General features: G+C 41.3%; 1 protein-coding gene and 1 pseudogene across 3 annotated transcripts in view; one reads left to right on the top strand and one right to left on the bottom strand.

The window, feature by feature from the left end:
- The window catches only part of Samd8 (sterile alpha motif domain containing 8), a 48,774-nt gene extending 23,549 nt beyond the window's left edge, over nucleotides 1–25,225 (bottom strand). The window contains exons 1-2 of one of the 3 annotated variants that reach the window (XM_060382105.1): nucleotides 24,991–25,122; nucleotides 2,046–2,219 (exon numbers count right to left, since the gene is read on the bottom strand). In XM_060382105.1, the coding sequence (XP_060238088.1) occupies nucleotides 2,046–2,063 (18 nt within the window). In that variant the 5' untranslated portion in view covers nucleotides 2,064–2,219; nucleotides 24,991–25,122. Of the gene's footprint in view, nucleotides 1–2,045; nucleotides 2,220–24,934 lie in introns of all 3 variants that reach the window. The other 2 variants (XM_021637507.2, XM_021637508.2) reach the window with 2 other exon arrangements.
- Nucleotides 7,564–7,660, top strand: LOC132653818 (U6 spliceosomal RNA; annotated as a pseudogene).
- Nucleotides 25,226–25,788: the final 563 nt, after the last annotated feature.

The following is a 25,788-nucleotide window of genomic DNA, read 5'->3' as shown; positions in this document are numbered from 1 at the left end:
GAAGATCCAAAGTGCTAGTCATCAGCCACACCCCAATCCCCTACCCCCATCCAAGACAGTAAACAAATGGGGTGGACTCATATTATTTTAGCTTAATGCCTTGAAAGCTTTTAGGCCAGGAGAGGCATAAGACGGGAAACACTGGTGAGTGGAGGCCTGGCAGACATGTTGGGCTGAGCTGAACTGCTCAAGGTGGCTGTATACTTCAGAGACACTCAGATGGAGACCTGCAGAGATCCACAGAGGGTCTCTGTTAGTCTAATGTTAATTACTGGCCCCCAATCTTGTCCCTGCTCAGAAGAGCACATTCTCATTTAAACCTCTCCTTGTTGTGGAAACCTGCCTAAGTCATCAGACCTGATTGGTTGATTGAATGGCCTATACCTGGGCAGGTCAGAATGGGGTAGGAGTGGCTAAAGTCCCCAGGCTTGGAGAGGACAGGACAGGACAGGACAATCACAGGAGAAAGAGGGATGGGAAGAGAGGAGGAAGGAGAGCACCATGATGGGTTAGTGTGAAAAAAAAAACAAAAACAAAAACCACGTGGGCTGACATAATGGCATGAAAAAGCCCAGATAAAGAATACAAGTACCATGAGATTATGGATGGAAGGTTGACCTGATGAGGAAGGTCAAGGTGGATGGCATTGAATGGGGGCTGGGAGATGGATGGTGAGGTTACTGAACCAGCATAGGTGAAATATCTACCCAACCAAAGGTAAATAAGGCAACTATAGATTCTAGCAGGTATCTGTGTCTTATTATTTGTGATAGCAGGTTAAATAATGACACCATGATAATCAGGGCAAATAATAAACATTATATATCCCACCCCCCTTTTTTATTATTTACAATAGGTCTCCCTTGAATATTCATCAGAACATGCATGTGTCGAGACCATCCAAAAGGTTTCCTAAATTCACACATGGGCAAGAAATAGCCTATTCCAATCAGGCTGAACAACCGTTCCCAATTCATGGAGCTTTTGAAAGAACACACAACAAGACCAGTGGGAGAAAACTAAATCTAAAGCCATAGTTCTCAACTCAGGTAATTCTCCTCATTTTCCAGTGATATTTAGCAGTATGTATATGTATTCTTTCTCATCACCACTTGGGGAGGGAGGTTACTAGCATGTAGGAAGCAGACACCAAGGATGCTGGTAAAAAAATCCTATAATGCAGCCAGCTGTGGTGGTATATACTATAACCGAAGCATTTTGGAGGCCAAGCCAAGATAAAAAAGAGTTCAAGACCAGAGTAGATCACACAGTGAGACAGAAGGGTTACATAGTGAGACACTCTCTGTGCTGCCTAATTTTATCTAACTTGACACAGCTTAGAGTCATCTGAGAGGAGGGAACCTGAACTGAGAAATGCCTCCCTAAGACTGGGCTGTAGAGAGGCCTATAGAGCATTTTCTTAATTAGTGATTGATGGAGAAGGACCCAGTCCATTGTTGGTGAGGCTATCCCTGGGCTGGTGGTTCTTGGCTCTATAAGAGAGCAGCTGAACAAGCTATTAGAGCAAGCCAGTAAGCAGCCCCCTCCACAGCCTCTGCATCAGCTCCTGCCTCCAGGTTCCTGTCCCGACTTCCTTCAGTGATGAACAATGATGCAGAAGTGTAAGCCAAATAAATTCTTTCCTCCCCAAGTTGCTTTAGTGATAATGTTTCATCACAGCAATGATAACCCTAAGATATCTTACCCCCCCCAAAAAAAAAGTAATAATAATTTGCCAGGAATGGTGGTGGCACATGCCTTTAATCACAGCATTCAGAAAACAGAGGAAAGTGTATCTCTATGAGTTCAAGGACAGCCTCATCTATATGCCAAGTTCCAGACCAGAACTACCCAGAGAGACTGTCTCAAAACAAAAATAAAAACAAAAGCAGCAGAAAACTATGGTACTGGAATCCTCTCTCTGCAAACAAAGAATTGTTTGGCCCCCAAATGTCATTTTGCTGCTAATGAGAAAAATTACCCCAGGCCATTCTCTGGCCCAGCTTCATAAGCCTTTTTATGTTGTTATGTATACAGTGGCCTACCTGCATGTACACCTGCATGCCAGAAGAGAGCCCCAGATTTCATTATAGATGGTTGGGAGTCACCATGTGGTTGCTGGAAATTGAACTCAGGTCCTCCGGAAGAGCAGACAGTACTCTTAACCTCTGAGCCATCTCTCCAGTCCTAGCTTCACAAATCTTAAATGCATCTTGCAACTTCAGGAATAGGATATGTAAGAACAGAGTTCAAAAGCAAGACATTATAATCCATGAAGAAAAAAAAAAAAAAAGAAAAGAAATCGAGTAGAATGGACAGAGATAACGGAATTAAAAAATTAAAAAAGAAAATGTGAATAATTATGACAACTAACACATTTAAGCATGTTAAATAAAAAGCAGGCATGCTGGGACATGCCTATCACCCAGCACTAAAGAAGACGAGTTAGGAATCTCCAGATTTTGGGGACCAGTTTGGGCTACACAGTGAGTTTAGGGCAAACCTCAGCTGTATAGTGAGTCCATGTCTTTTCCCCTCAGGAACCAGAAAAAGAGAAAAATAGGCAACTCTCTGAGAGAAGCCAGAACCCATGTTCTCTGGTGTGTCCTACTTTCTTCTCAAGCACCTTCCTCCTTCTTTCTCTTGACTGTCTCAATTAAAATCTATGCTGAAAGTATCTTTTAATAAAATTCCCCAACTGTAGAGGAATTTTAGTTCAGAACATGGCTGTTCTGGCAAGAGATCATATCCAAAGATCTTCTAGGTCTGTGTGATCCCACTGGAAGAGAAACACACCTTTAATCCAGAAGAGAAAAGCAAGCAGGTCTGAGTTCAAGGTCAGCCTGGTATAAAGCAAGTATTAGGTAAAAGAAAGCTTAGGTCCAGGCATGGGAGTACACACCTTTTCTCCAAAACAATGAAGGTAAAGATAGTCTGTAGAAGGAAGTGCCCACGTTTGTAAATGATGTCTACTTTGAGTGGCAGAAAACAGTGACAAATTAGAAAAAGACTTGACAAAAATAGGATGTACCCAACCACTCTTACGAGAAGACAGAGGAAAAGGGAAGCTAATTGAAGGGCAATGAGAGAGGGAGAGAGAAGAGGCAGTTTTACCAGAACAATAATAGAGACAGGTTGCAGAGAGAGAACAAGCTAGACACAGGTGAAGACAGAACAAGCCAGAGAATGAGGAGCCAGAAGATTAAAAAAGACTGCTGGAGTTAGAGGCCAAGCAATTCAGCGACTGAGAGAAAAGCCAGATTGAATAAGTCAGTTGGGAGAGGGGTTTGAGCCAGAACTGCTGAGTTGAACCGGCCAGTCCTGAGTATAATAAGAACAAGAAAGGGTGAGCTTATTAAGCAGTAACTCTCAGAGACTGAAACTATTCTAGGCCTAGAGTAGACTGCACAAAGGCCAGAAGCTTCCAGGACGAGGCCTAGGTTAGCAGACAGAGGCAGCAGGCCCCCGAGACAACAACTGAACCAGTCAAATGAAAGTTCCTTTTACAGTCCACTCTGAGACTGAAGAGACGGTTCCAAAGTTAACAACATTTGCAGCTCCTCCAGAGGACTCAGGTTTGAGTCTCAGCACTCAAAACAGCGGCTCACAGCATCCGTAACTCTAAGTACAAGGGAATCTGGCATCCTCTTCTGGCTTCCAAACATACACACAAGGTGCTCAGACACACATGCAGGCACAACACCCCATACACAGAAAATAAAAGTGTTAAAAGATTAATTTCCAACTGGAGGCTGGAGAGAGGGCTCAGTGGTTAAGGGTACATAATGCTCCTATGAAGAACCTGAGATCCCATGACAGGTGGCTCACACTGCCTGTAGCTCCAGCTTTAGGAGATTAGATGCTCTGCAGGTCCCAGCACTTGAACTCATGTGCACATACCTCAGACAGACACATATGCATACACACATCAAATGAAATAAAATAAACCTCAGAAGCCCAGTTCTGTTCCAAAGGACTCATCCAGAGATCCTTTTCTGCATAGACACCACTAATCCCAGCTGGGTGTGAGTTTAAGTCCCTAACAGATTTGGGGAACTCCTCGGGCTGCTGTGAATGACAGTGTGGAACTGAGCCTCCTTCTCTGACTCTCTTAACATGACTTTCTCATCCATGTTACCCCAAAAGCACTGATAATTCTCCTCAAATGATAACTCCCTCCAATCGACAAGCTCGGACCCTTCTCATGTCTCCCTTGGAGGTTGAGACTTGGAAAGTAGGAAGCATGCTCCTCTTCAAGCATGGAAGAAGTTACAGACACAAAACTTCAAAAGGATCAGCTGGGCACGGCTTTAATTCCAATGCTCAAGAGACTGGTGCAGGTAGACTTCTGTGACATCAAGGTCAGCCAGATCTACAAAGTGATTTCCAGGACAGGCAGGACAGGCAGAGCTACATACTAAGACCGTCTAAAAACGGAGGTAGGAGTTGGGGTGGGAGATGAGGCAAGATAGGAAGACAGGGAAAATTATATGGGAAGAAAAGTCCCTTGCTCTTAAGTCTGATTAAAGCCTCCTGCTCACCGAGAAGCAAGAATCTAGCATAATTAACATCTACTGTAAAGGCTACTGCACGGAAATATTTCTTTCACATATAGATGTTTTATGTTAAAGTCATAAATGATTAGGCATAAAGCCTAAATGTGTCTGACCTCTGGTACAGCCTCATTCCATTCCCTAGATATTTTGTGAAACTCTCAAACAAAAATCTTAACTTTGTTTACAGTTATGGCATCTCATGATCCAGACTTTTATCAATTAGAATCCTGTCCAATGCCCTTAAGGAACCATATTGTGATCTCCTTTAATTTTTGTTTTTTTCCAAACCCTTTTCTTCAAATACACTCATCATCATCTTCAAAATCTCATCCATGAGTGTTGTAAGGACAATCAAGGGGCCCTCACAGAAGCTACACCTACATCCTTGCTTTCTTCCTGAGCACCTCCTCCTGGCCTGGGCTTAACATTTACAGGCCTTATTTAAATATCTAACAAAACCCCAACTCTGCTTTAAGAAGGGAGAAGGGGAAAGAGAGGTAGGCAGAGAGGGAGGAAATGAGGAAGGGAATGAGAGGGAGGGAGGGAGAAAAAGAGAACCCTTAAAATTTTTATTTATTTATTTGTTTGTTTGTTTGTTTGTTTGTTATGTGTAAAGTATCCTGCCTGTATGTATGCCTGCAGGCCAGAAGAGGGCACCAGATCTCATTATAGATGGTTGTGAGCCACCATGTGGTTACTGGGAATTGATCTCAAGACCTTTAAAAGAGCAGCCAGTGCTCTTAACCTCTGAGCCATCTCTCCAGCCTGAGAGAATATTTTTTAAGGTTTATTTATTTATGTATTTTATGTATATGAGTGCTCTATTTTGCATGTATGGCTGCATGCCAGAAGAGGGCATCAGATCACATTAAAGATGGCTGTGAGACACCATGTGGGTGCTGGGAATTGAACTCAGGACTTCTGAAAGAGCAACCAGTGCTCTTAACTGATGAGTTATCTTTCCAGCTCCAAGACAGAGAATATTAAGAACAAAGTAGAAGAAATACCAGACATGAGAACAGATATCACTAACCAAAAGTACTGGGGGCAGAAAGATGGCTCTGTGAGTAAAGGTACTTGCTGCCAAGCCAAACAACCTGAGTTTGATGTGTGGAATGCACATGTAGAAAGAGAGAACAGTTCTCTGTCAAGTTGTCTGCTAACCTCCATTCACATGAATGCCACGACTATCCCCACGCCCTGCATAAATAAATCAAAACGAAAACCAAACCTTTAAAGAAATTGAGTATGTAACACATTCTTACCAAGAAAATTTCAGGCCCAGAGGACTTCACTGGTCAATTGTAGCATTAAGAAATAATACTAGGGGCTGGAGAGATGGGTCAGCAGTTAAGAGCACTGACTGACCTCCAGAAGTCCAGAGTTCAATTCTCAGAAAAAAACATGGTGGCTCACAACTATCTATAATGTGATCTGATGCCCTCTTCTGGCATGCAGATATACATGCAGATAGAGCAGTCACATATTTAAAAAAATAAATAAATAAATAAAAGGCAGTAATAATAGGCAGCTCAGCAGTCTACAGAGTGAGTTCCAGGACAGCCAGAACTGTTACACTGATAAACTTTGTCTCAAAAAACAAAAACTAAAATAAAATAAAATAAAAAAATAATGCCAAAGCCAGGTTGTAGCGAGAATTTTGGTTTCTTTAAAAACCCAGTTATAACAGCCAAGGCTACACAGAGAAACCCTGTCTTGAAAAAAAAAAAAAGGTAAAAACCCAGTTAATGTTAGGAATATGTTTTTGTTTTAATCCCTGTGTGGGATTAAACCGTCCACAGCAGCTAACTATAATTTGTCTCATACTCTGGCTGGGGCATGATTTTGCCAGTTGAAAAGTTTAAACTGGAAATTCTGGGGACTCTCTAAAGGATTTATCAATGCCAGAGCCCCAAGAGAAGGACAGCCGCTGCTCCCCCTATAGCTGGGCCAGATGGTTGCTGGCTAGAGATAGCCTCCCCTGAGGAGCTCAACACCCCTAACCAGCAGGAAGCAGCCTAACAAACTCAATGCCCCTTTCACTTCGATCCTTTTTTTCTGTCCTAACTAGTGTGGGGGGTTGGAAGGGATAGGGGTGGTGCAGGGAGGTAGACAAAAGAACCCAATTAGCCAAAAGTCCGGTTATGCCAGGTAGTGGTGAAGGGGTGGCCCAGCATGAAAGAGGTAAAGGCAGGCGGATCACTGAATCCAAGGACAGCATGGTCTACACAGTGAGTTAGTTCTAGGACAACCAGGGCTACATAGAGAAACCCTGTCTTGAAAAAAAACAAACAAATCAAAGAAACAAACAAACACAATTTTCTATAAGCCCTTCAAGGGAAGGATATTTCTGAATTCATTCTTGACAACAAAATTAAAGAGGTAACAAGAAACTAAAACCATGAACTGGTTAGCTCTCATGCACAGAGATACAAAATTTCAGAAGAATTTTAAGGACATAAAATTAAAACCAAGTGGCATTTATCCCAACAATGCCAACCTGATTTAATAGCAAAAGAAAATAATCAACTCTCCATATTAACAAGCTAAAAAAAGAAAACCATAAAATCACATCAAAATATGAAGAAACACATTTAACAAAATTCATCAATCATTCCTCATAGTAAAAACTCACCAAACTGCACGCCTGTAATCCCAACACTCGGGGAGGCAGAGGCAGGCGGATCTCTGTAAGTTTGAGGCCAGCCTGGTCTACAAAGCAAATCCAGTACAGCCAAGGCTACAGAGAAACCTTGTCTCTTGAAAAACCAAAAACCAAAACCAAACAAACTCACCAAACTAAAAATTGAAAGAAATCTCTCAACTTGATAAAAGGCATCTTTGAAGAAGATACTAATTTCTGATTCCATAAGGAAAGCCTTCCTCCAAATACCTGGAATAAAGATGACTCTTGATGCTTCTAGGAAACATTAAAGGCTCTAGCAACAAGGACAAGAGAAGTAAAAGGTGTGCAGATAACTTGATTGTGCATACAGAAGACCCAATGGTGCTTTGGTAGCATAAATACCAAAACTGGAATACAAAGATTAACATGGTTTCTGTACAAAGATGACACACACATTCATGAAGTGTTCCACAATGTTTAGAACCAAGGGTATATATAGCTCAGTGGTAGAGTGTGTGCTCGTATGGAGGAGGCCCCAGCAGTGTGTATATTCATTCATTCATTCATATATATATGAGTTTCAGGCCAACCTAACATACATAAGTTCCAGACCAGCCAGGGCTACACAGTGAGACCTTGTCTCAAAAAGGTGGGGAGTGGGGGGGTGGAAACAAGACAAAAACACACAAACAAACAAAAAACCCAAATGTTTCTAAAGAACTAACGCCAGGTTAACAAGACCATTACATATAGGTGCAACACACACAATCAACTACAGGACTGGCTCAGTTGGTAAAGTGCTTGCCAGGCGAGCATGAGAACTAGAACTGGATCCCCAGCACCATGTAAGAACCGCTTAAAAAGGCTGGGGTCAGAGGCTGGAAAAGGGAGTATATAGCAGTATGTTTGTAATCCCAGTGCTGGGGAGGAGAGGCAGGTGGGTCCTTAGAGCTCACTGGCCGGCCAGCCTACTGGAATTAGTAAGCTCCAAGTCCCCACATTCTGTGAGAGATCTCTTCTCAAAACCAAGTATGTATGTGTATATATTTGTATATATATATAAGTAATTCATACTCAAAAGAGCATTTTAAAAGTGTAAAAAGTACAACCTACAAAACTATTAGTTACATTTCTCTCACATATGAAATGTACTTAGAAAACTTTAGCCTGAGTGCCATTTCGTGTTATGAAACATGGTGACACTGCAGCGCGTGACTCACTGCACACTGTTCTGCCCAGTTCTTCACTGTTAACAGTTGTTCACACTGTTGTTATATTACCACGTCCCATGGGTCAGAGCTCTATGAACACGATAAGACATTAAAGAATCCAAGATGCTACTTAAACACTAACTCATTATTACACCATTAAATCTTGATTCACATTTTTGTTTTTTCTTGCTACTGGGCCTCACTCTGTGGCCTTGGCACTCACCATGCAAACTTACTATGATCCTTCTACCTTTGCTTCTCACGGTGCAGGGATCACAGGCACACACCACCATACCCAACTTGATCCACATTTACTGCATGTAAAGCTTGGTACTTGTTCCTTTCCCAGAAGGGTTTTGCTTTGCCACTGCTGGGCACTGAACTCAAGCCGCATGTATGCTCAACAAGGGCTCTCCCCCTAAGATATGTCCCCAGCTCTAAAATGGTAATCGGTATGTATTAACGAAGCATTTCAATTTGAGATGAAAACTAAATATGCATTCTGCAGTCATGAGCAATTAAGGAAGTCCTGATGCATCAGAGGTTAATACTATCTTATCAAGACACAAAAACAATCCACTTCTGTGTTCAGCCTTTGACTATCAGTGGGTCTTAGTTAAACTTCATCCCACATTATAGATAATAGATAATGAAAACAGCTGACTGTTCCACAGAACAAGAAACAAATAACACTATCTTTTGTGTGGACCTTGGTTCAGATTAGTTTGGTTCCTGCTAAGTAGAGATTTCAGTGGCCTAATAACAGGAGTTCAATCCTTACCACCCTGAATTGTTGAGACAAGGCCTCACTAGATAGCCCAGGGTGATCTCCAACTTGAGGATTAACTAGTGAGCACCACCACATTCAGCTTGAGTTCAACACATTTTCTATAATGCACTTATTCATTCATTCATTCACTGTATGTGGGTACATGTACCTATGTGTGCAGAGGCCAGACAATGGCATTAGGTGCCCTGCTCTATCACTTTCCATCTTATTTCTTTGAGACAGAAGTTTCTCACTAAACCTGGTGCTAAACTGGTGGCCACAAGCCCCATCCTGCCTCTACTCCCAGTGGTGTGATGCTAGGGTTACAGGTGGCCTCCGGCATTTTGTGGCTTTTTACATAGGTAATGAGGATCTGAACGTAGGTCCTCCACACATGTAAAGCAAGCACCCTTACCTATTTCCCCACCCTCTGGGATGATCCATCCATCATCTATCTTTATGAAATGAAAAATAAAAAGGTTAAAATAAACCTAACTTGAAGTCTGTTTATTTTTAAGGTAATTTTATTTAAATTTAAACTGAGGGTAGGGTTTTTGTCAACATCATTGTTATCTAAATTATTTATAGAACTCAAAACATATCCTTGTTTCTGAGGCAGGGTCTCCTTTAATCCACTAGATAGACAAAGGCCTATGTAGGCCTTGAATACCTAATTCTCTTGTCACCAAATTCAAGAATCATAGGTATTCACCACTTTATTACGCAAATTCATAGATATATTTTCAACTTATTTTCTATGAGGTTCTTATACACCTGATGAAATGAGAATAAACACAACTTTAAATCTGGTGTTCTTAACATCAGCAGAGCTACTCTTTCATTGCTGAATTTTTAGTCTATCTTTTATCTCTCTTCCTTAGAGAAATCCCTATTTAAGAGCTGTGGTGAGCTTGTCAGTGGTGGCACTTGAGAGACAGAGGCAGGCAGATCTCTCTGAGTTTGAAGACAGCTTGGTCTAAAGAGTGCATTCCAGGACAGTCAGGGCTACACAGAGAAACCCCTGTCTTGAAAACTAAACAAAACAAAAAATATATAAAGAGCCCTTTCTATTTTTTATTATTTATTTGTGTGTGAGAGAGAGAAAACAAATGAGTAAGAGAAAGACAGCAAGCGTCCCTCCCTATTCCTGTGTCAAAGCATTCATGTAGAGGTCAGAGGACAACTTGCAGCATCCTGAGAATGAACTCCAGTCATCAGGCTCAGAGGCAAGTACTTTTACCCACTAAGCCACCTTACAGATTCCACATAAGCCCTTTGGACCTCTGAATTTTTAAACTAGGACCATATGAGATACTGGTTCAAAACTAAGTAAAGCAAAGTTCATGTTGTTTCCCTTCAGTACCTGGGAGGAACTAAAAGATGTCTTTCCTATCTCTCTACAAATGCTTGCATAAAAGCATGGCATGTTTTGTTTCAATAAACTGCAAAACCAACTTTTCCAACCCAGGATTTAGTATCAGTGTGAGGCAGTGGCTCTCAACCTTCTAATACTGTGACCCTTTAATGCTACTGATGTGAATCATAATGTAAATATTTGTTATACAGAGTATCTGAGGACCCACAGGTTGAGAACCACTGCTATAGTAATCTCTGTAAATCCTTTTTACTGTTCAGTAGCTTTCTTTCCAGCCTATCTTTTATCCAGAGAAAGCAGTGTGCTGGAGGACAAGAAGCACTGGGTTTGTTGTGTTTCTTCTGGGGAGTTTAACTTCAGCACAGGTGACAAAACCATCTTAGTATCTGGGTAGCTCAACACCATCTGTGTTAGATGGGGAAGGACAGGAGAAATCTGACAGACCTATGCTGCACATCAGACAGTGCTCATATAATTTCTCATTCCACAGTAGGACTAAGGCCGCTTCATCTTTGCCTACTTGCTCAAAGGCTCTCTCTGCTTTGTAATGTGCACCCTTGCATCTCTCAGTAACAGATTACAAAATACATGTCATAGTGACAAAGCAGCACAGCTACAGTTATTAATTTGCAGACAGTATTCTGAGGCTATATCAATTTTTCTAATATTCAGCAGTTTAATGAGGCAGATTAACTTCACTTTATAGATGAGACAACAAGGACCAAAAAATATAATTCAAGTAACTGAGGTCCTACTTGAATTAGCAGGCAAAATTCAAATTCAAGACTGAAATATTTTTCCACATGCATTTTACATGTATCTAGATATATATAGCGAGTGAGGTGCGATAAGGCTAAACCATTTAACATGAAGAGATTATGACATTAAATATAAATATTTCAGCACACACACTGTGATAATGACAACTTCCTCTAGGCACGGTGGCTGGTATATGCCTGCAAGCCTGTACCTGGGAGGTAGAAGTCAGGGATTGTGAGTCTGAGACAACCCTGTCTTACAGCAAGACCAAGAGGAGTTAGAGGAAGACATCACTGCACCTAAGAAAACTGGCCATCTGAAGTCCCCAGTTGTTTTTCCTATCTGTTTTCCACCCAGGACAGAGGCTAGAGCTATGAATTACATTGAGTTATCATATATCTTTAATATATTCATCTCTTTCTCAGAGGGGCAGAGGACAGATGGAACAGTTTGGCACAATTCTCTAGAATGACCTACATTCTACATTTGCCTAGTTATCAACTATGCAGTGGTGGTCAGTGGCGGTCACAAACACAGACACTGGACAATGAGGTGATTGGTATAACTACCCTGATGGAGTTTATTACAACATTTGGCTTTGGGACTGGAGATACAGCTCAGTAATTTACTTGTTCTTCCAAAGGATCCAAGTTCAGTTCCCAGCACCCACACTGGGAAGCTCACAAATTCTTGTAACTCCTGCTCCAGGTGATCTGAGGCCTCTGGCTCCAGAGTCACTGCACACACATGTATGCACACATGTGCACACATACACAATTGAAAATAATAAAACACATCTTTAAAACATTTCTTTTTTTTTTTTTTTTTTGAGGCAGGGTCTCACAAAGCTCAGGATAACATTGAACTCCTGATCCTTCTGCACCGAACTGCTGAGACAGTTACAGACACCAATAGCTCTATTTTAACCTTTACTTACTATACAGTATGTGGTATAAACAAACCATTTCCTACTACCTGTAAGACCATAATACATTCTCTACATAGATGGACAACAAACTCAAACCAGAAGATTCAAATTAAACCAATCATTTAACTATAAAGAAGCTCAAAAGGTAAAATTAGTATCTTTAGAAGTACAAGAGAAATATACTCAAAATAAGATGCAGGTATATTTTAGGTACTTTGTAATACAGAAAGGAACTGTCTGTGGACATGTGCTCGGATAGTGAGTTGATAGAGAAGGGGGAACAATCAAAGATGAGTTTATAGTTGTTACAGGGAAGAACAGCTGATTAGGAGCTGTACATAGGGATCCTGGCCTACTGATCTCATGGTTACAAGGCTCCAATGAAATGAAATAGTTTCATGCTTGAAATACTGTGTTTTGCATTTCAATTTATGCATAACCTGTTTTGATGCCTAATACCAAAGATTTCAGAAAGATGTGAAAAAGGATTTATTATTGCTTATTTGCAAAAGTCTCCATGAAAACGGAAACTTTCATAATACAGAAGACACACTTTCCAGGTCTCCTCCAGTAACCACAAAGCAAACCACCTTTATGATTTACAAACACCTAAGTAATGCCCTCAGGAGCACAGCTTAGTTTGCCCACTGTCATATTTCACATGAATGGAACCGAAGAGATAAAGAGCTGCCATCTCAAAACACGCCAAATTGGTTTGATATTTACTATTTCCAGTTGAAATCACTTGAGGAACTACAACACCAGAAAGGGCTGTTTGTCTGTCCTGTCCTTTTTGCTTTCCTTTCAGATCTGTCTTGAGGACTAGCCTTCATGTACCAAGTCTGGAGGATAGCCTTGATTACCAAAAGTGGCAATGTGGCTGCATAAAACTCAAATAAACAAAGTCATCCTTATGCCCCTCTAGCTTGTATGCCACCCCCATTACCTTAGTGAAGCCAAAATCACTACCCCAATACAGATATTCACTGTTCTGTCCTTCCTTCACAACTTTATCATTATTTGACTAGAATGTATAAAAACATGTTTTCAGGCTTCACCTTCCTTGTGAAGAATTCATACTTTACTATTATTAGTCACTCAGTTAGGATCCTAGAGCCAGCCAAAGAGCTGACATAAAAATTAATAGAAGAAAAGGGAATGACATCCTTTTCATGTTGAGGAAAGTGACAAAAATACATATTGAGCCTTGTTGTCAACCACGTAGTCCTTTCTGAGTTATAGAGTTTGAAGAGTACTTATTAGTTCAGTGATAGGATGAGAACTATGGCCCCTCTTATCAGCAGCCATTAGAAGAGAGGAGGAAACCGCAGAGCATCTGAGCACGGAATGCACAACACGCCAGAGACAGTTCTGAGTTGTCACTCTCATGTTCAAACAATCCTCACAACAGCCATATAAAGTGGACACCCCTAATGTCTTCATTTTATAGATGAGACGACTGATACAAATGTGTCAGCAACTTACCCAAGACAGAACTAAGCCAGCAAACAAAACAAATTAAGGTCTGAGCCCGGCAAGAACAGTTCAAAATGCGTGTTCTTACCTACCACACTGCTCGGCCTTGTGAACAGATGGCTTCAGGCCAACTGTACAAGACAGCTTCAAATACTTTCCAGTTATCAGAGGAATAATTTATCAAAAGTGTCCAATTAGATACACATGACAATGATGTGCCTAACAGTGAGGCTGGAGAGTCACAGGTCTTGTACAATACTGCACTTACCAAGGGCCTGCTTCACACAAGTGCTAGAAAGTAAGACACTAGAGATGCAAATACCCTCACATGCCTAATTTATTTATCTATGAAATATTACTCTGCATGCAGTATGTACAAACTAAATGAATCAAAATGGTCCTGCCCTCAATTTTACAGTCCAGAAAGGGTTATCAAAGAGAAATGAATGAATGAATGAATGAAAGAATACATAAATGTGAAAGAAGTTCCTTACCATCTTTTCTCAGTTTTCAAAGCAACACCAATAAAATTCACTAAAAACTAAAAAAAAAAAAAAAAAATTAGCTCAGCATGGTGCTGCATACCTTTAATCCCAGCACTTGGGAGGCAGTGATGGATGGATCTCTATATTCAGAAAGCCAGCCTGGTCTATAAAGTCAGTCCAGAACAGCCAAGGCCACACAAGAAGCCCTATTTCAAACAAAACAACAAAACCTGGAAAAGATAAGGGAGTTGGAAAAACCTAGATTTTCCAGCTGGTAAGATAAAAGAGGTCATTAAAATGTCATTTGAGCAGACCCTGTAGAGATGGAGTAGTAAAGGGACACCAAGGAAACTACATGAGCAAAGACAGGAAGGCAAGAAACAGCCTGGAACCAGTGACAACCAAGAGGGTCAAGGGAGTACCAAGATTAAGCAGACAAATTACATAGGCCATGGTGGCATACATCTTTAATCCCTATACTCAGGGTGCAGAGACAGGGAGATTTCTATGAGTTTAAAGCCAGCCAGGTTTACACAGTGAGTTCCAGGCCAATCAGGGCAGCAAAGTGAAACTGTGTCTCAAAAACATCAAGAGTATAAACTACAAATTTCATCCAGAGAACAGAAAATGCTGTCAAATTAAAGACATTTTGAGAAAAAAGAAGACAGAGTAAGTGTACTTTAGAAATAAGAATTTCTGCCAGGCATGGTGGTACACACCTTTAATCCCACCACTTAGAAGGCAGAGGCTGGTAGATCTCTACAGAGGCCAGCCTAGTCTATACAGAAAGTTCCAGGACAACCAGAGCTACACAGTGAGACTGTGTCTCAAAACAAAGAAAAAGAAAAGAAACAACAATAATTTTCAAGGCAGGAGAGATGGCTCAGCACTCAAGAGCACTGGCTGCTCCTCCCGAGAACTCAGGTTCAATCCCCACACACATGGCACCTCACAACCCTATGTAACTGGTCCCAAAGGATTCAACTCTCTCTCTGGCCTCTCTGAGTACTGCACCCACAGTGGAGATACACAGCAGGCAAAGCACCCACATGATTTAAAAAAATGTCACTATTTTTAAAACAAAATAATTGTTAGAAGAATGTAGAACACATTAGAAAGTTTGAGCCACAATGAAAAACAGCTATGCCTAAATCTATCCTGTAACTGAGACTCCTGAGTATCTCCTCCAAAAAGAAAAACTTGTACTGACACAAACACCTACATACAAATGACGGCAGCACTACCTGTGATAGTTAAAATGTCCAAGAAACCAAAATATCCCATAATCTGTCAACAGTTAAAACCGTGCTACTGATGAACAATCCAGCAATAAAAATGAATAAATTTCGAGCCAGTCATCCCTTTAGTCCCAGTACTTGGGAGGGAGAGGCAGGCAGATCTCTGTGAGTTTGAGGCCAGACTGGCCTACAAAGCAAGTCCAGGACAGGCAGAGCTACACAAAGAAACCCTGTCTCAAAAATTCAAAATAAATAAATGCATATTCAATACCTCGAACAAATTGAAGGGCTTCAGACTTGATGGAAAGCCTGTCTCAAAAGGTCACATACTGTGTGGTTCTACTTATGTAACACTTTCAACCTGACAGAATTATATAAACAGAATCGATTACCTGTTGCCAAGGGTGAGAGATAAGAGCACAGAAAAGGATCTTTGTAGTAAAGCAAGTTCTTTATTGGGAAGATGGCTGTACGAATCTATTCATAATAAAAAAGCAGTTTCCCATTGTTGATACTGCTCTATAGTTACATAAGATACGACCACAGTTGAAAAGTGGATTAAAGGTACATGGGTTTTCTGTCTTAAAAACAAAACAAAACAGGGGTTTGTTACTCCCTGTAAATCAACATTTCAAAATAATAATAAGTATAAAAGTTCTTTTTTTTTTTTTTTTAAGAAAACTATCCTAAAAAACGAAAATGGCATGCCTTTCTCAGTTTAAAAAGGTAAGAGGAGCTGGCCGTAGGAGCTTGCACTGTTCTCCCAGGACCTGAATTTCATTCTCATTACCTATATCAGGGAGTTCATAATCTCCCGTAACTTCAGCTCCAGGGGAATCTGACACCTCTGGCCTCCAGATACCTATACTCATATGCATATATACACACACAGACATACATGTACATGATTTAAAATTAAAATTAATTGTTAAAAAACTTTGATATTCCTACTGTGTTCTCCTCACTCTAAATTTCTAACATTTGCTTTATACTTTAAGCATGTAATACTTGGTAATACTTAGAAAAACAATTTTAATTAAAATTAAAACATTTTTATGTTTAATTAAAATGTTTAATTAAAACATTTTTAATGAGGTACAATACATTAAAATATAGGCAAAACAAACTAATAATACATGTATGTCTACATACACTAATAAAAGATAAATACTAAGTCAACCAGCAAAACCATGCTATCAAAAGGCAAGACATGATTAAAGATCACACTCTGTTTCCCATTAGCTGTAACTGTAACTCAAGAATGCTTTCGTCTTATACCAGGTGGAACTATGAGATTTTAAATAGATAGTTATCCAAGGTTTCAATTACATCACTTTGGTATCAGTAGAACTGGAGTCCTACAATGTTAACACTGGCAGTGATCTAAGATATCTAGTATAACTGTTCATTTTCAGTTGAATAAACTAAGGGTAGTGAGATAAATTTGAGAGAGCCTGTTACCAACAGAATCTGATTAAAAAACAAACAAACAAACAAAACTCAGAAAGAACATGGTTAAGAGTGCTGCCTCTGAGCCAGGTGGTGGTGACATGTGCCTTTAATCCCAGCTCTTGGGAGGCAGAGGCAGAGGCAGGAGAAGGACCTCTGAGTTTAAGACCAGCCTTGTCTCCAGAGTAAGTTCCAGGTCAGCCAGGGCTACAAAGAGAAACCCTATCTCAAAAAACCAAGAGTGCTGCCTCTGGGCTCACCAGATGGCACAAATTTGACAATCTGAGTTTGACATCCCAGAACCCACATGGCAGGAGAGAAACAACTACTGAAAGCTGTATCTGACCGCCAAAAGCAGGCTGTAGCATATGCCACAGTGTGGGGCATGTGGGTACACAAATAAATAAGCCAATAAATTCTACACAATGTTTAATAGAAAATGTAAGTTAAGTATTTCAACAGGAGTATTATTAATTACCAACAAATTCTTTTTAGTGTTACAGCTCAAAATGCTCAGACATACTGGCAAATGCTCTATCTCTGAACTACACCCCTAGCATTTACCAACATTGTGTGTGTGTGTGTGTGTGTGTGTGTGTGTGTGTGTGAAGGGGGGCAGGGCTCTCACTGCCCTGGTTGTCCTGGAACAGTAGGAAAACTAGACTGGCCTCCAATTCAGAGATCTGCATGCCTTTACCTTCAGAGTGCTGAGATTAAAGATGTGTATCACCAATATTTCAAAAGGCATACACAGGTAGCAAAAGCAAAACAGTGAGATGGTATCAGCTAACAAAGCTTTCTACAACAAATGAAATCACCAACACGGTGACGAGACAATTTATACAACAGGGAGATCCTGTACAGCTATTTATCCAACAAAGGAGTTACATCCAGAATATATAAAAGCCTCAAAAACTCAGTAACAAATGAACTCAAAATAATCAGTTTCCACCTTGTCATGTGAGCACAGAAGGCAGGACTAGGAAATCCATAGGCTCTGGTATGCAGGCTGTAATCCCAAGTACTTAGAGACTAAAACGGGAGGATAGAAAATTCAGCGTCTCCCTGGGCTACAGAGTGAGTTCAAAGCCAGCTTGGACAAATTAGTGAGAGTCTGTCTCAAAATAAAGTCAAAGTGGGCAGGCTATAGTGCAGGACTACACTAGCCGGGCATACAAAAGGGCCTAGGTTCAAACCCTATCACTGGAATCAAACAAACAAACCCAAACCTCAAAGGAAGAAACCCAAATGGTCAACAAGTATCTGAATAAACTGCCTAATCTCAGTGTCTCAGGGGAAATACAAATCTGCTCCATCTGAAGTGGGGTTTGCTATCAAAAAAACAAACCAACCAACCAACCCAACTATGAAACGCTGGTGAGGATGAGAACACAAATAAATACAGTATCAAGAACTATATAAAGGTAGCTCAGCATTGGTGGAACATGCCTTTAATCCCAGCAGTCAGTAGACTTAAACAAACAAACACACACTGTAGCTCCTAAAAATGTCCAATTTTGAGAAAAATACATTTTTGATGTTTAAGGATATAAGAAACTGGAAGATGGTTCAGCCAGTAACATGTTTGCCAAGTGAGCATGAGGAAAGTTGAGATCCCCATCACCCAAGTAAAAACACGAGGTACAGCAGTGCTTGCCTGTAATTCCGGCGTGGGCTGGGAGAGACAGCAGAACTCTTCAGGCTCACTGGCCATGCTGTCTACATGTTCAGTGAGCTAGCCAGTCCCAAAATGGAACCTGAAATGACTAAAAGACATCCAGCACCAACCCTCTAGCCTTCTCTCTTTCTCTCTCTCTCTCTCTCTCTCTCTCTCTCACACACACACACACACACACACACAAATTTAAACACAAGTACTAGGGGCTAACCTGCTGATTTGAGTATTATAAACTATAAAGTCACTGAATTGCCACTCTATACCTCACAAACACATACTACTGAAATATTTTTTAAAAGAAAATATTGAAATGAAAATACAAATTTAGGAGCTGGAGAGATGGTTCAATGGTTTAGAGCACTGACTGCTCCTCCTGAGATCCTGAGTTCAATTCCCAGCAACCTCATGGTGGCTCATAACTATCTATAATGGGATCTGATGCCCTCTTCTGGCATTCATACACAGCATTCATATAAATAAATAAATTTTTAAAAAAGAAAATACAAATGTATACAACTGGTTATTATGCTATCAAAAAGTACAAGTTGGGGCTGGAGAAATGATGGCTCAGCGGTTAGAGCACTGGCTGCTCCTCCATGAGTTCAATTCCCAGCAACCACATGGTAGCTCACAGGGCATAAGATCTGATGCCCTCTTCTGGCATGCAGATGTACATGCAGATATAACATTATATACACAATAAATAAATCTTAAAAAAAAAAAAAGCACAGTTTGGGATAAAACTGACAAACTTCTGAAAAGACACAAACTACTCTACCGAGCTTAATTATATCAATACACACAAAAACACATTACATTCTAATTTATTATTAGACACTCTGTAGAATACAGAAGACACATCAACAAAATCAAACTCTTACTCTTGATCTGCTCAGTTTTAGCAAAACCTGTTTTTATGTTCAGATAGTAGCTACAATGATCTAAATATGCTTGGTCTTGTATTATTTAGTACTGGGAGTCGAACCTAGGACCTCAAGCACCCTAGGCAAGCGTTCTGCCATTGGGCTGTGTATCTCAGCCTGAAGAACTTTTCTTGTAATATTCTCAACCGTGTCTGTGTAAATGTGCACACATTTTTTAAATATGTACAAAATACTCCAAACCACTGGGCTGCAGCTGCATGAAGCATTCATCTTCTACCTTGATTCTGTGACAGTCACACTAAATCAGTAGTTTTCAACTTGTGGGTTCTGACCCCTAGGGGGTGTCAAATGACCCTTTCTCAGGGGTCACCTGAAACCATCTGCAAATCTGATATTTACATTATGATTCAGAGCAATAGCAAAATTACAATTATGAAGTAGTAACGAAAATAATTTCATGGTTGGGGTCAGCACAACAAGAGGAACTGTATTAAAGGGTCACTAGGAAGTTGAGAATCATTGCCCTAAATGAATTCATAACTGAAGAAACTTGATTCATAAAGAATATGGCGTTTTGGAAAATTCCTGATTTGATAATCAATACAAGTTTTTTATTTTTTATTGTTTCTAAGTGGTGTTGAAAAAATTGTCGGGCTGCGGTAGCATATGCCTTTAATTCCAGCACTCAGCAGGCCAGAGGCAGGCAGAACTCTGTGAGTTCGAACTCAGTCTGATCTAAACAGTAAGTTCCAAGATAGACAGGGCTACACAATGACATGAAAAAGACTAGGTTGGGTGTGGCAGAGCATGCCTTCAATTCCAGTACTTGAGAGATTCCGATCTATGGAGTGAGACCTGTTTCAAAGGGCAGGAGGAGATTTGGGGGGAGAAACTGAGAAAATAAATTATAAACAAGGCTAATATAGTTCCAGGGCTGGAAAGTTCCATTTTCCTGGTAAGATGCTTGCCTGATTTGCAGAAGGCCTGAACTGGATCCCTAGCACTGAAGAAAACATTTAATAATAATAATAAACATTTAAAAAGGAGAATGGGCACATGGCTTTACTTTTTCTTTCTTTCTTTTCGTTTGTTTGTTTTCCAAGACAGGCCTGGCTGTCATGAAACTGGCTTTTGTACAACAAGCTAGCCTCAAACTCTCACAGAGCCACCTCCCTCTGCCTGCTGAGTGCTGACGGACACAGCTCTTCACTTCATACATTGGTAGGCTATTGCTTTGGCTCTGCATACATTCCTTGGAAAATCTTTCTTGGCTATGTACATGGTAGACATGGTAGAGATCTGTCTAAAAGACTGAAGGCTGGAGTTGGTAACTGACAGCTAGCTTTCTCTGGAACAACAATGTAATGAGGATACTGTTCTCTTGTAGGGTTGGGTTCTCTTATAGAAAGTGTGTTATTTTTCTAGATTGTGATGTCATTTGTAAGGTGATAATTTTCCAGATATTACAAACAGAATCTGAGAGTGTTGAATCTGGCATAGGAAATGCTTGTTAGAAAAGTTATTTTTATTTCTGCTCTTTGAGCTGCTTCAAATTATTAAGGAAAAATTCATTCATAGTATTTATTAACCAAAACAAACAAAGTCACTGTGGACTTGAGGTGTGGTTCGGTGGGCAAAGGCATCAGATGCCAGATCTGACAACCTAGAGTCCATTCTTAGGACCCACATGATGGAAGGGTGAAACTGACTTATTTAAGCTGCCTTTTGGCTCCACATGGCTTACTTGACACTCCCTAAATAAATAAATAAATAAATAAAAAGGGAGGGGGCTACAACTGGGATACAAAGTGAATAAATTGTGTTAAAAACGCAAATGATAAATAAATATTTTTAGGGCTATACTCATCCTGAAATAAATTTAACTCCAATTTTGTCTAATACAGTTTATGTAATATGCATACAACAGACACAAATTATATCAATTTTCAGAGATAGACAAAAGCAAAAGGCATAAACCATACCACACTTTGGTCATTTCTATCTAAATTTCATGATTAACCACTTTGCAACAGAAATTTGACACTCTAGCTTTTTTCCATTCCATTTAAAAAATGTGAAAGTCTAAATAGCAACACTTTCAGTGAGCAAATATAAACTTTTCTCTCTAAATTTATCCAGAGACATTTTACTTTTTCTTAGCAAGCTCTGGACACTTTTTTCTAAAACATTTCATAGGAACTATGCATTGCAAAACAGTTGCAGAGATGCAGAAGCAATCGCTACCATCCATATTTCTCTTGGTCTCGGCCTTTCTTGGGTGCCTGCATCCCACCTCTGACCAGCAGAAGGCAGAGAAGTGCATCTGCGTCCCCTGGTTTTATCAGCATCCTCCTGGCTGCATCTCAGTTCTGAGGTATGTTTATGTCTGCTGTCCTAAACATGCACTATCATACTCAAGAGTATATCAAAGGAACACAAATCTTGTCTGGTTTCATCATACTCTTATATCAGAGCTTCTACTATTGAGCAGCATCTAATTCTATCCACATACAGAACTGTTCAATGAATAAAACTGTGATAGACAACATTGGTTAGTTTACAGCCTGGGCTATACCAAAAGTGCTTACAGAGTAATCAAAACTTAGTGGAAAAGTTAGTGCAAGATTCCTGGCCTGAAACCATGGGACAGCACACCAGTAAGCGGAACCCGTAAAGCCCTAAGTCATAGTCAGGCTGGCAGTTTGACATATTGACAGGTGAAGTCTTCTATTTTAATTTATTACACTGGCAACTGAACTCAGAGTTTGAACACACTAAGCAAAAACTATCAACTGAACTACAAATTGCCTTATCTCCTTTTGAGAGGAACAAGGCTGTCCTTGACTCCTGATCCTCTTAGTTTGCCTGGAGTGCCAGGACTACACGTATAAACCACAGTGCCCAGATTAAAATCTTTATTTTTGTATGCTATGGCCCCAAATCTAGTCAATGTAACAGAAAATAATAATCTGGGCCAAGACTTCATAATACAGTACACACTATGAAAATGTACTAATTAACCTTTAAAAATAGAATCTGAAGACAGAAAGGACATCTTTTAAGTTAATGGCCACATCAGTTACAACCAATAAATGACATATATAATACCAGGCCGGGATGCAAAAAATCTTAAAAGATATTTAACAGCCTAATTAATAGGTCTCCCCCGCCCCCAACTACTTGGGATTGAACCTCCTGAATGCTAGGCAAATACTGCAGAATAAGTTATAGACTAATCCAGCATTTTTCTAAAAAAAAAAAAAAAAAAAAAAAAAAAAAAGGAAAGAAAAAATAACAACACCCATTGGAACATCTGGATTTCACAGCTTCTCAAAAACTGTTCAATTCTATCTCTGAGAAAAGTAATGACAATACCGCAGTTAGCAAGGGTTTAAAGTACTGAAGGCTTGACAACAGAAGTCAGGGTATTTCCAGGCAACTGTGTGGCATGAACAGCAATTTTGCAGAATGAGGAAAACACTATTGAAATCATTTCTTTATTTGCACCTGCCACTTCTGTCACTGCCGCTGTGAATGCTCCTTCTGCCTCGCAGTATCTGCTTTACCATAAACTGATTTTCTTTACAACTAAGTGGCTGTGAGAACCAACAACCTATTAATTTTCTAACTCCATCTAACAGTTCTCTCTTTAATTTCAAAATAAAATCCTTGTATTTCAGTTCAGCAAATTTTCATACATCAAATCAGCTGAATTTGACCGGGTGAGGGAGTGCATGTCTGCAATCCAAATACTCAGGAGGCTGACACAGGAGAGCCATGTTAAAGGCCAGCCCGTGTTACACATGGAGACTGCTTCCAAAAAAAGACCAACACTGATATGAAAACAGGTTCTTTGAAGGATCCCAGTCTGTCAGGGAGAGCAGAAACATAACGAGTAACATTACATAAAATCTTTCATCTAAAGATCATCTTGACTAAAGAAGCCTACCTTCCGACAGCCTCAAAAGAGCAAAGCTAAGAATTTCCTATCCTTTGGAGAAATTATTCTTCCACTGAGCATTCAATGGTATGAGGTCCACTTAAACCAATCTAAAAGCTGCAATCAGTAAATGATCATCTCATGAAGATGAAGCAGTAGAGGCTTTGAGTGGAGTAGAAAAATAACTAAAAGTTGGTTTTGAAATGTCGGACAACCTAGTGGAACCTATCTAATGGGCTGTGAAAGTAAAACATGAGCCTCAGTTAAAAGTCAAAGACTCCACGGAGTCATGTTACCATTTCTCATGTCTTTTAAAGTGAACACAAATTTTAGGATCAATACTTTTCTGGCAGAGTTACACCTTTGGTACTATGTTTTCAAAAAAAGCACCTGTGTGCTCACCTGTTCCTTTTGTCAGCTGCCAACTATAACCTCCCCTTACTACCTTTTTTTTTTCTATCACTATAGGAAAAAAAATATTCAGTAAAAATCTGCAAAGTAGCAGAATAGTGGACCTGAAAAAGCTGTCAAATTTACCCCTCAAAATTTTTACGAGGTAACCCGAATCCTGGAGTTAACAATGGGAAAATCTTGTGGGTTCTGGGGCTGTTAGTGGTTTCACTCTTGCAGCAAATGGCCCTCTTGACCCACAAATTTCCACGGACCAAATTTCCACCCTTTGGCCAATATGCGGGTCAACTCAAACCGTACACAAGTGTTAACCATTCTCACCGAAATATCTCTAAAAATCCAAGCGTCCAAATTCCTCTCTCAGGTTTAATTTTTAAAATTTAAAAGTAATGTATTAAGTCTCCTTTTTAAGATTTAAGCTCGCCTAACATCTAAACCTTCTTAAGCACAAAGAAAAAAAATAAACCACTCGCGTCAGAAGAAATCTGAGTGACAGCTTTATTTTCAGAAATCACTACCCTCTTCGAACATCACTTCCTCTTCATTCGCCTCCCCGTCCCTGGACGAGAATCTGTAACGCATGCCCGCCCCTCGCACTCCAGATCCTTAAAACAAGAAAGCCCACAGCCCACATCCACTACCCAGAGATCTTTGACGCCTTGAAAGACACCTCCCTGTAAAAAAGCCACAGTCCTAAATTAGATTCCCCAAGGGCTCCTTTTTTTGCCTGGCCTTTTCCTCCCTAACCTTTAGGCCAAGCGACTTGCCATCCGACAGCCCCTCCCTCTGGCCAGCCAACCCTGACTCCGGCCCTTCAAAGCCACCATTCGCACCGGGTCAGCCGGCTGTCAGTCCCCACCCGGCTGCCTTGCCCTCGCGCCGGTTTCGGGAGACCAGGGGCCAGCGTCCCACTCGTCATCTCTACGGCCGCGGCCTCGGGCACCTCCCCTGCAGGTCCGGATCCCGGGGACCCCTGGCACGTCCCTCCTTCACTAGAAGGGCTGCCAGGGCCCAGCCCCTGCGCCTCATCTCTCTCAGCCCGCGGGGTCAGCTCAACCCCCTGATTTCCTCCGGATTCCATTCCAGAGCGGCCTCCCCTGGCTCTCCCAACCGTCTCCCGGCCCTCAGCGACCCCGGCTCTCCACTCACCCTTGGCTGCAGGCGCCCCCCAATCTCCCCTCTCCTCAGCCTCGGCGCCCGCTCACCTCCGCGGTGGGAGCCGGGCTGCCCGGACCCAGCTCGGAGCCGGCGTCCGAGGCGCCGTCGGAGTCCGGGGCCCTCGGCGCGTCGGCGGAGCGCAGCGCCTCGAGAGGCGGACCTGGAGCCCGGGGCGGGGAGCCGGAGCGCTGGCGGGAGCCGGCTCGGCTACGCGCGGGCATCGCTCCGGCACGGACGGCGCCGAGCCGCCAGCAGCGGCCAGCCGAACCGGAACTGCTTCGGGAGGCGGGGCACTGCCGGGGAGGGGCGGGTCCAAAACCGGAAAAGAGCGGAGAAAAAAAAAAAAGCAGGTGGGGTCGGGGCGGGGCGGGTGGAGGCCAGAGCGCATGCGTCCAGCTCTAGCGTGCTCGGCGAAAGGGTCTTAATGAAGATGAGAGAGGATGTTGAAGCTGCTGACTCTGATTGGAACCTAGGAAGAGGCTATTCTGAGTCCTTTGAAAAGGCTAGCTCCTTTTCAGCGAGCCTCAAGTAACATCTTTTATTGCTCCTTTATTCTGACTGTGTGCGAGAGACTACACTCTCAATCGTTGATTCACCTCTGCAAAGTAGAGCCCACACACACGGAAAGGCCAAGGGACACTGTAGGCTGACCTAGCACAGCTAATATGTATCCAGGCTAGTATTCCAAGCCCAAACTGTCAGCAGGACTTGTGTTCTTTCCTGCCACTACCATACCCTGCCCTAACGAAACGCCCCTTTCTAAACTGGCAGAATCCACGTCCAAAGCCACCTGCAGCTTGAATTCTAGGTCCTCTTTGGCTCTACTTTCCTGGACAATGCAGGAC

Source organism: Meriones unguiculatus, chromosome 4, assembly GCF_030254825.1.
Source record: "Meriones unguiculatus strain TT.TT164.6M chromosome 4, Bangor_MerUng_6.1, whole genome shotgun sequence".
Taxonomy (NCBI): Eukaryota; Metazoa; Chordata; class Mammalia; order Rodentia; family Muridae; genus Meriones; species Meriones unguiculatus.
This window is presented reverse-complemented; position numbering and strand designations above follow the sequence as displayed.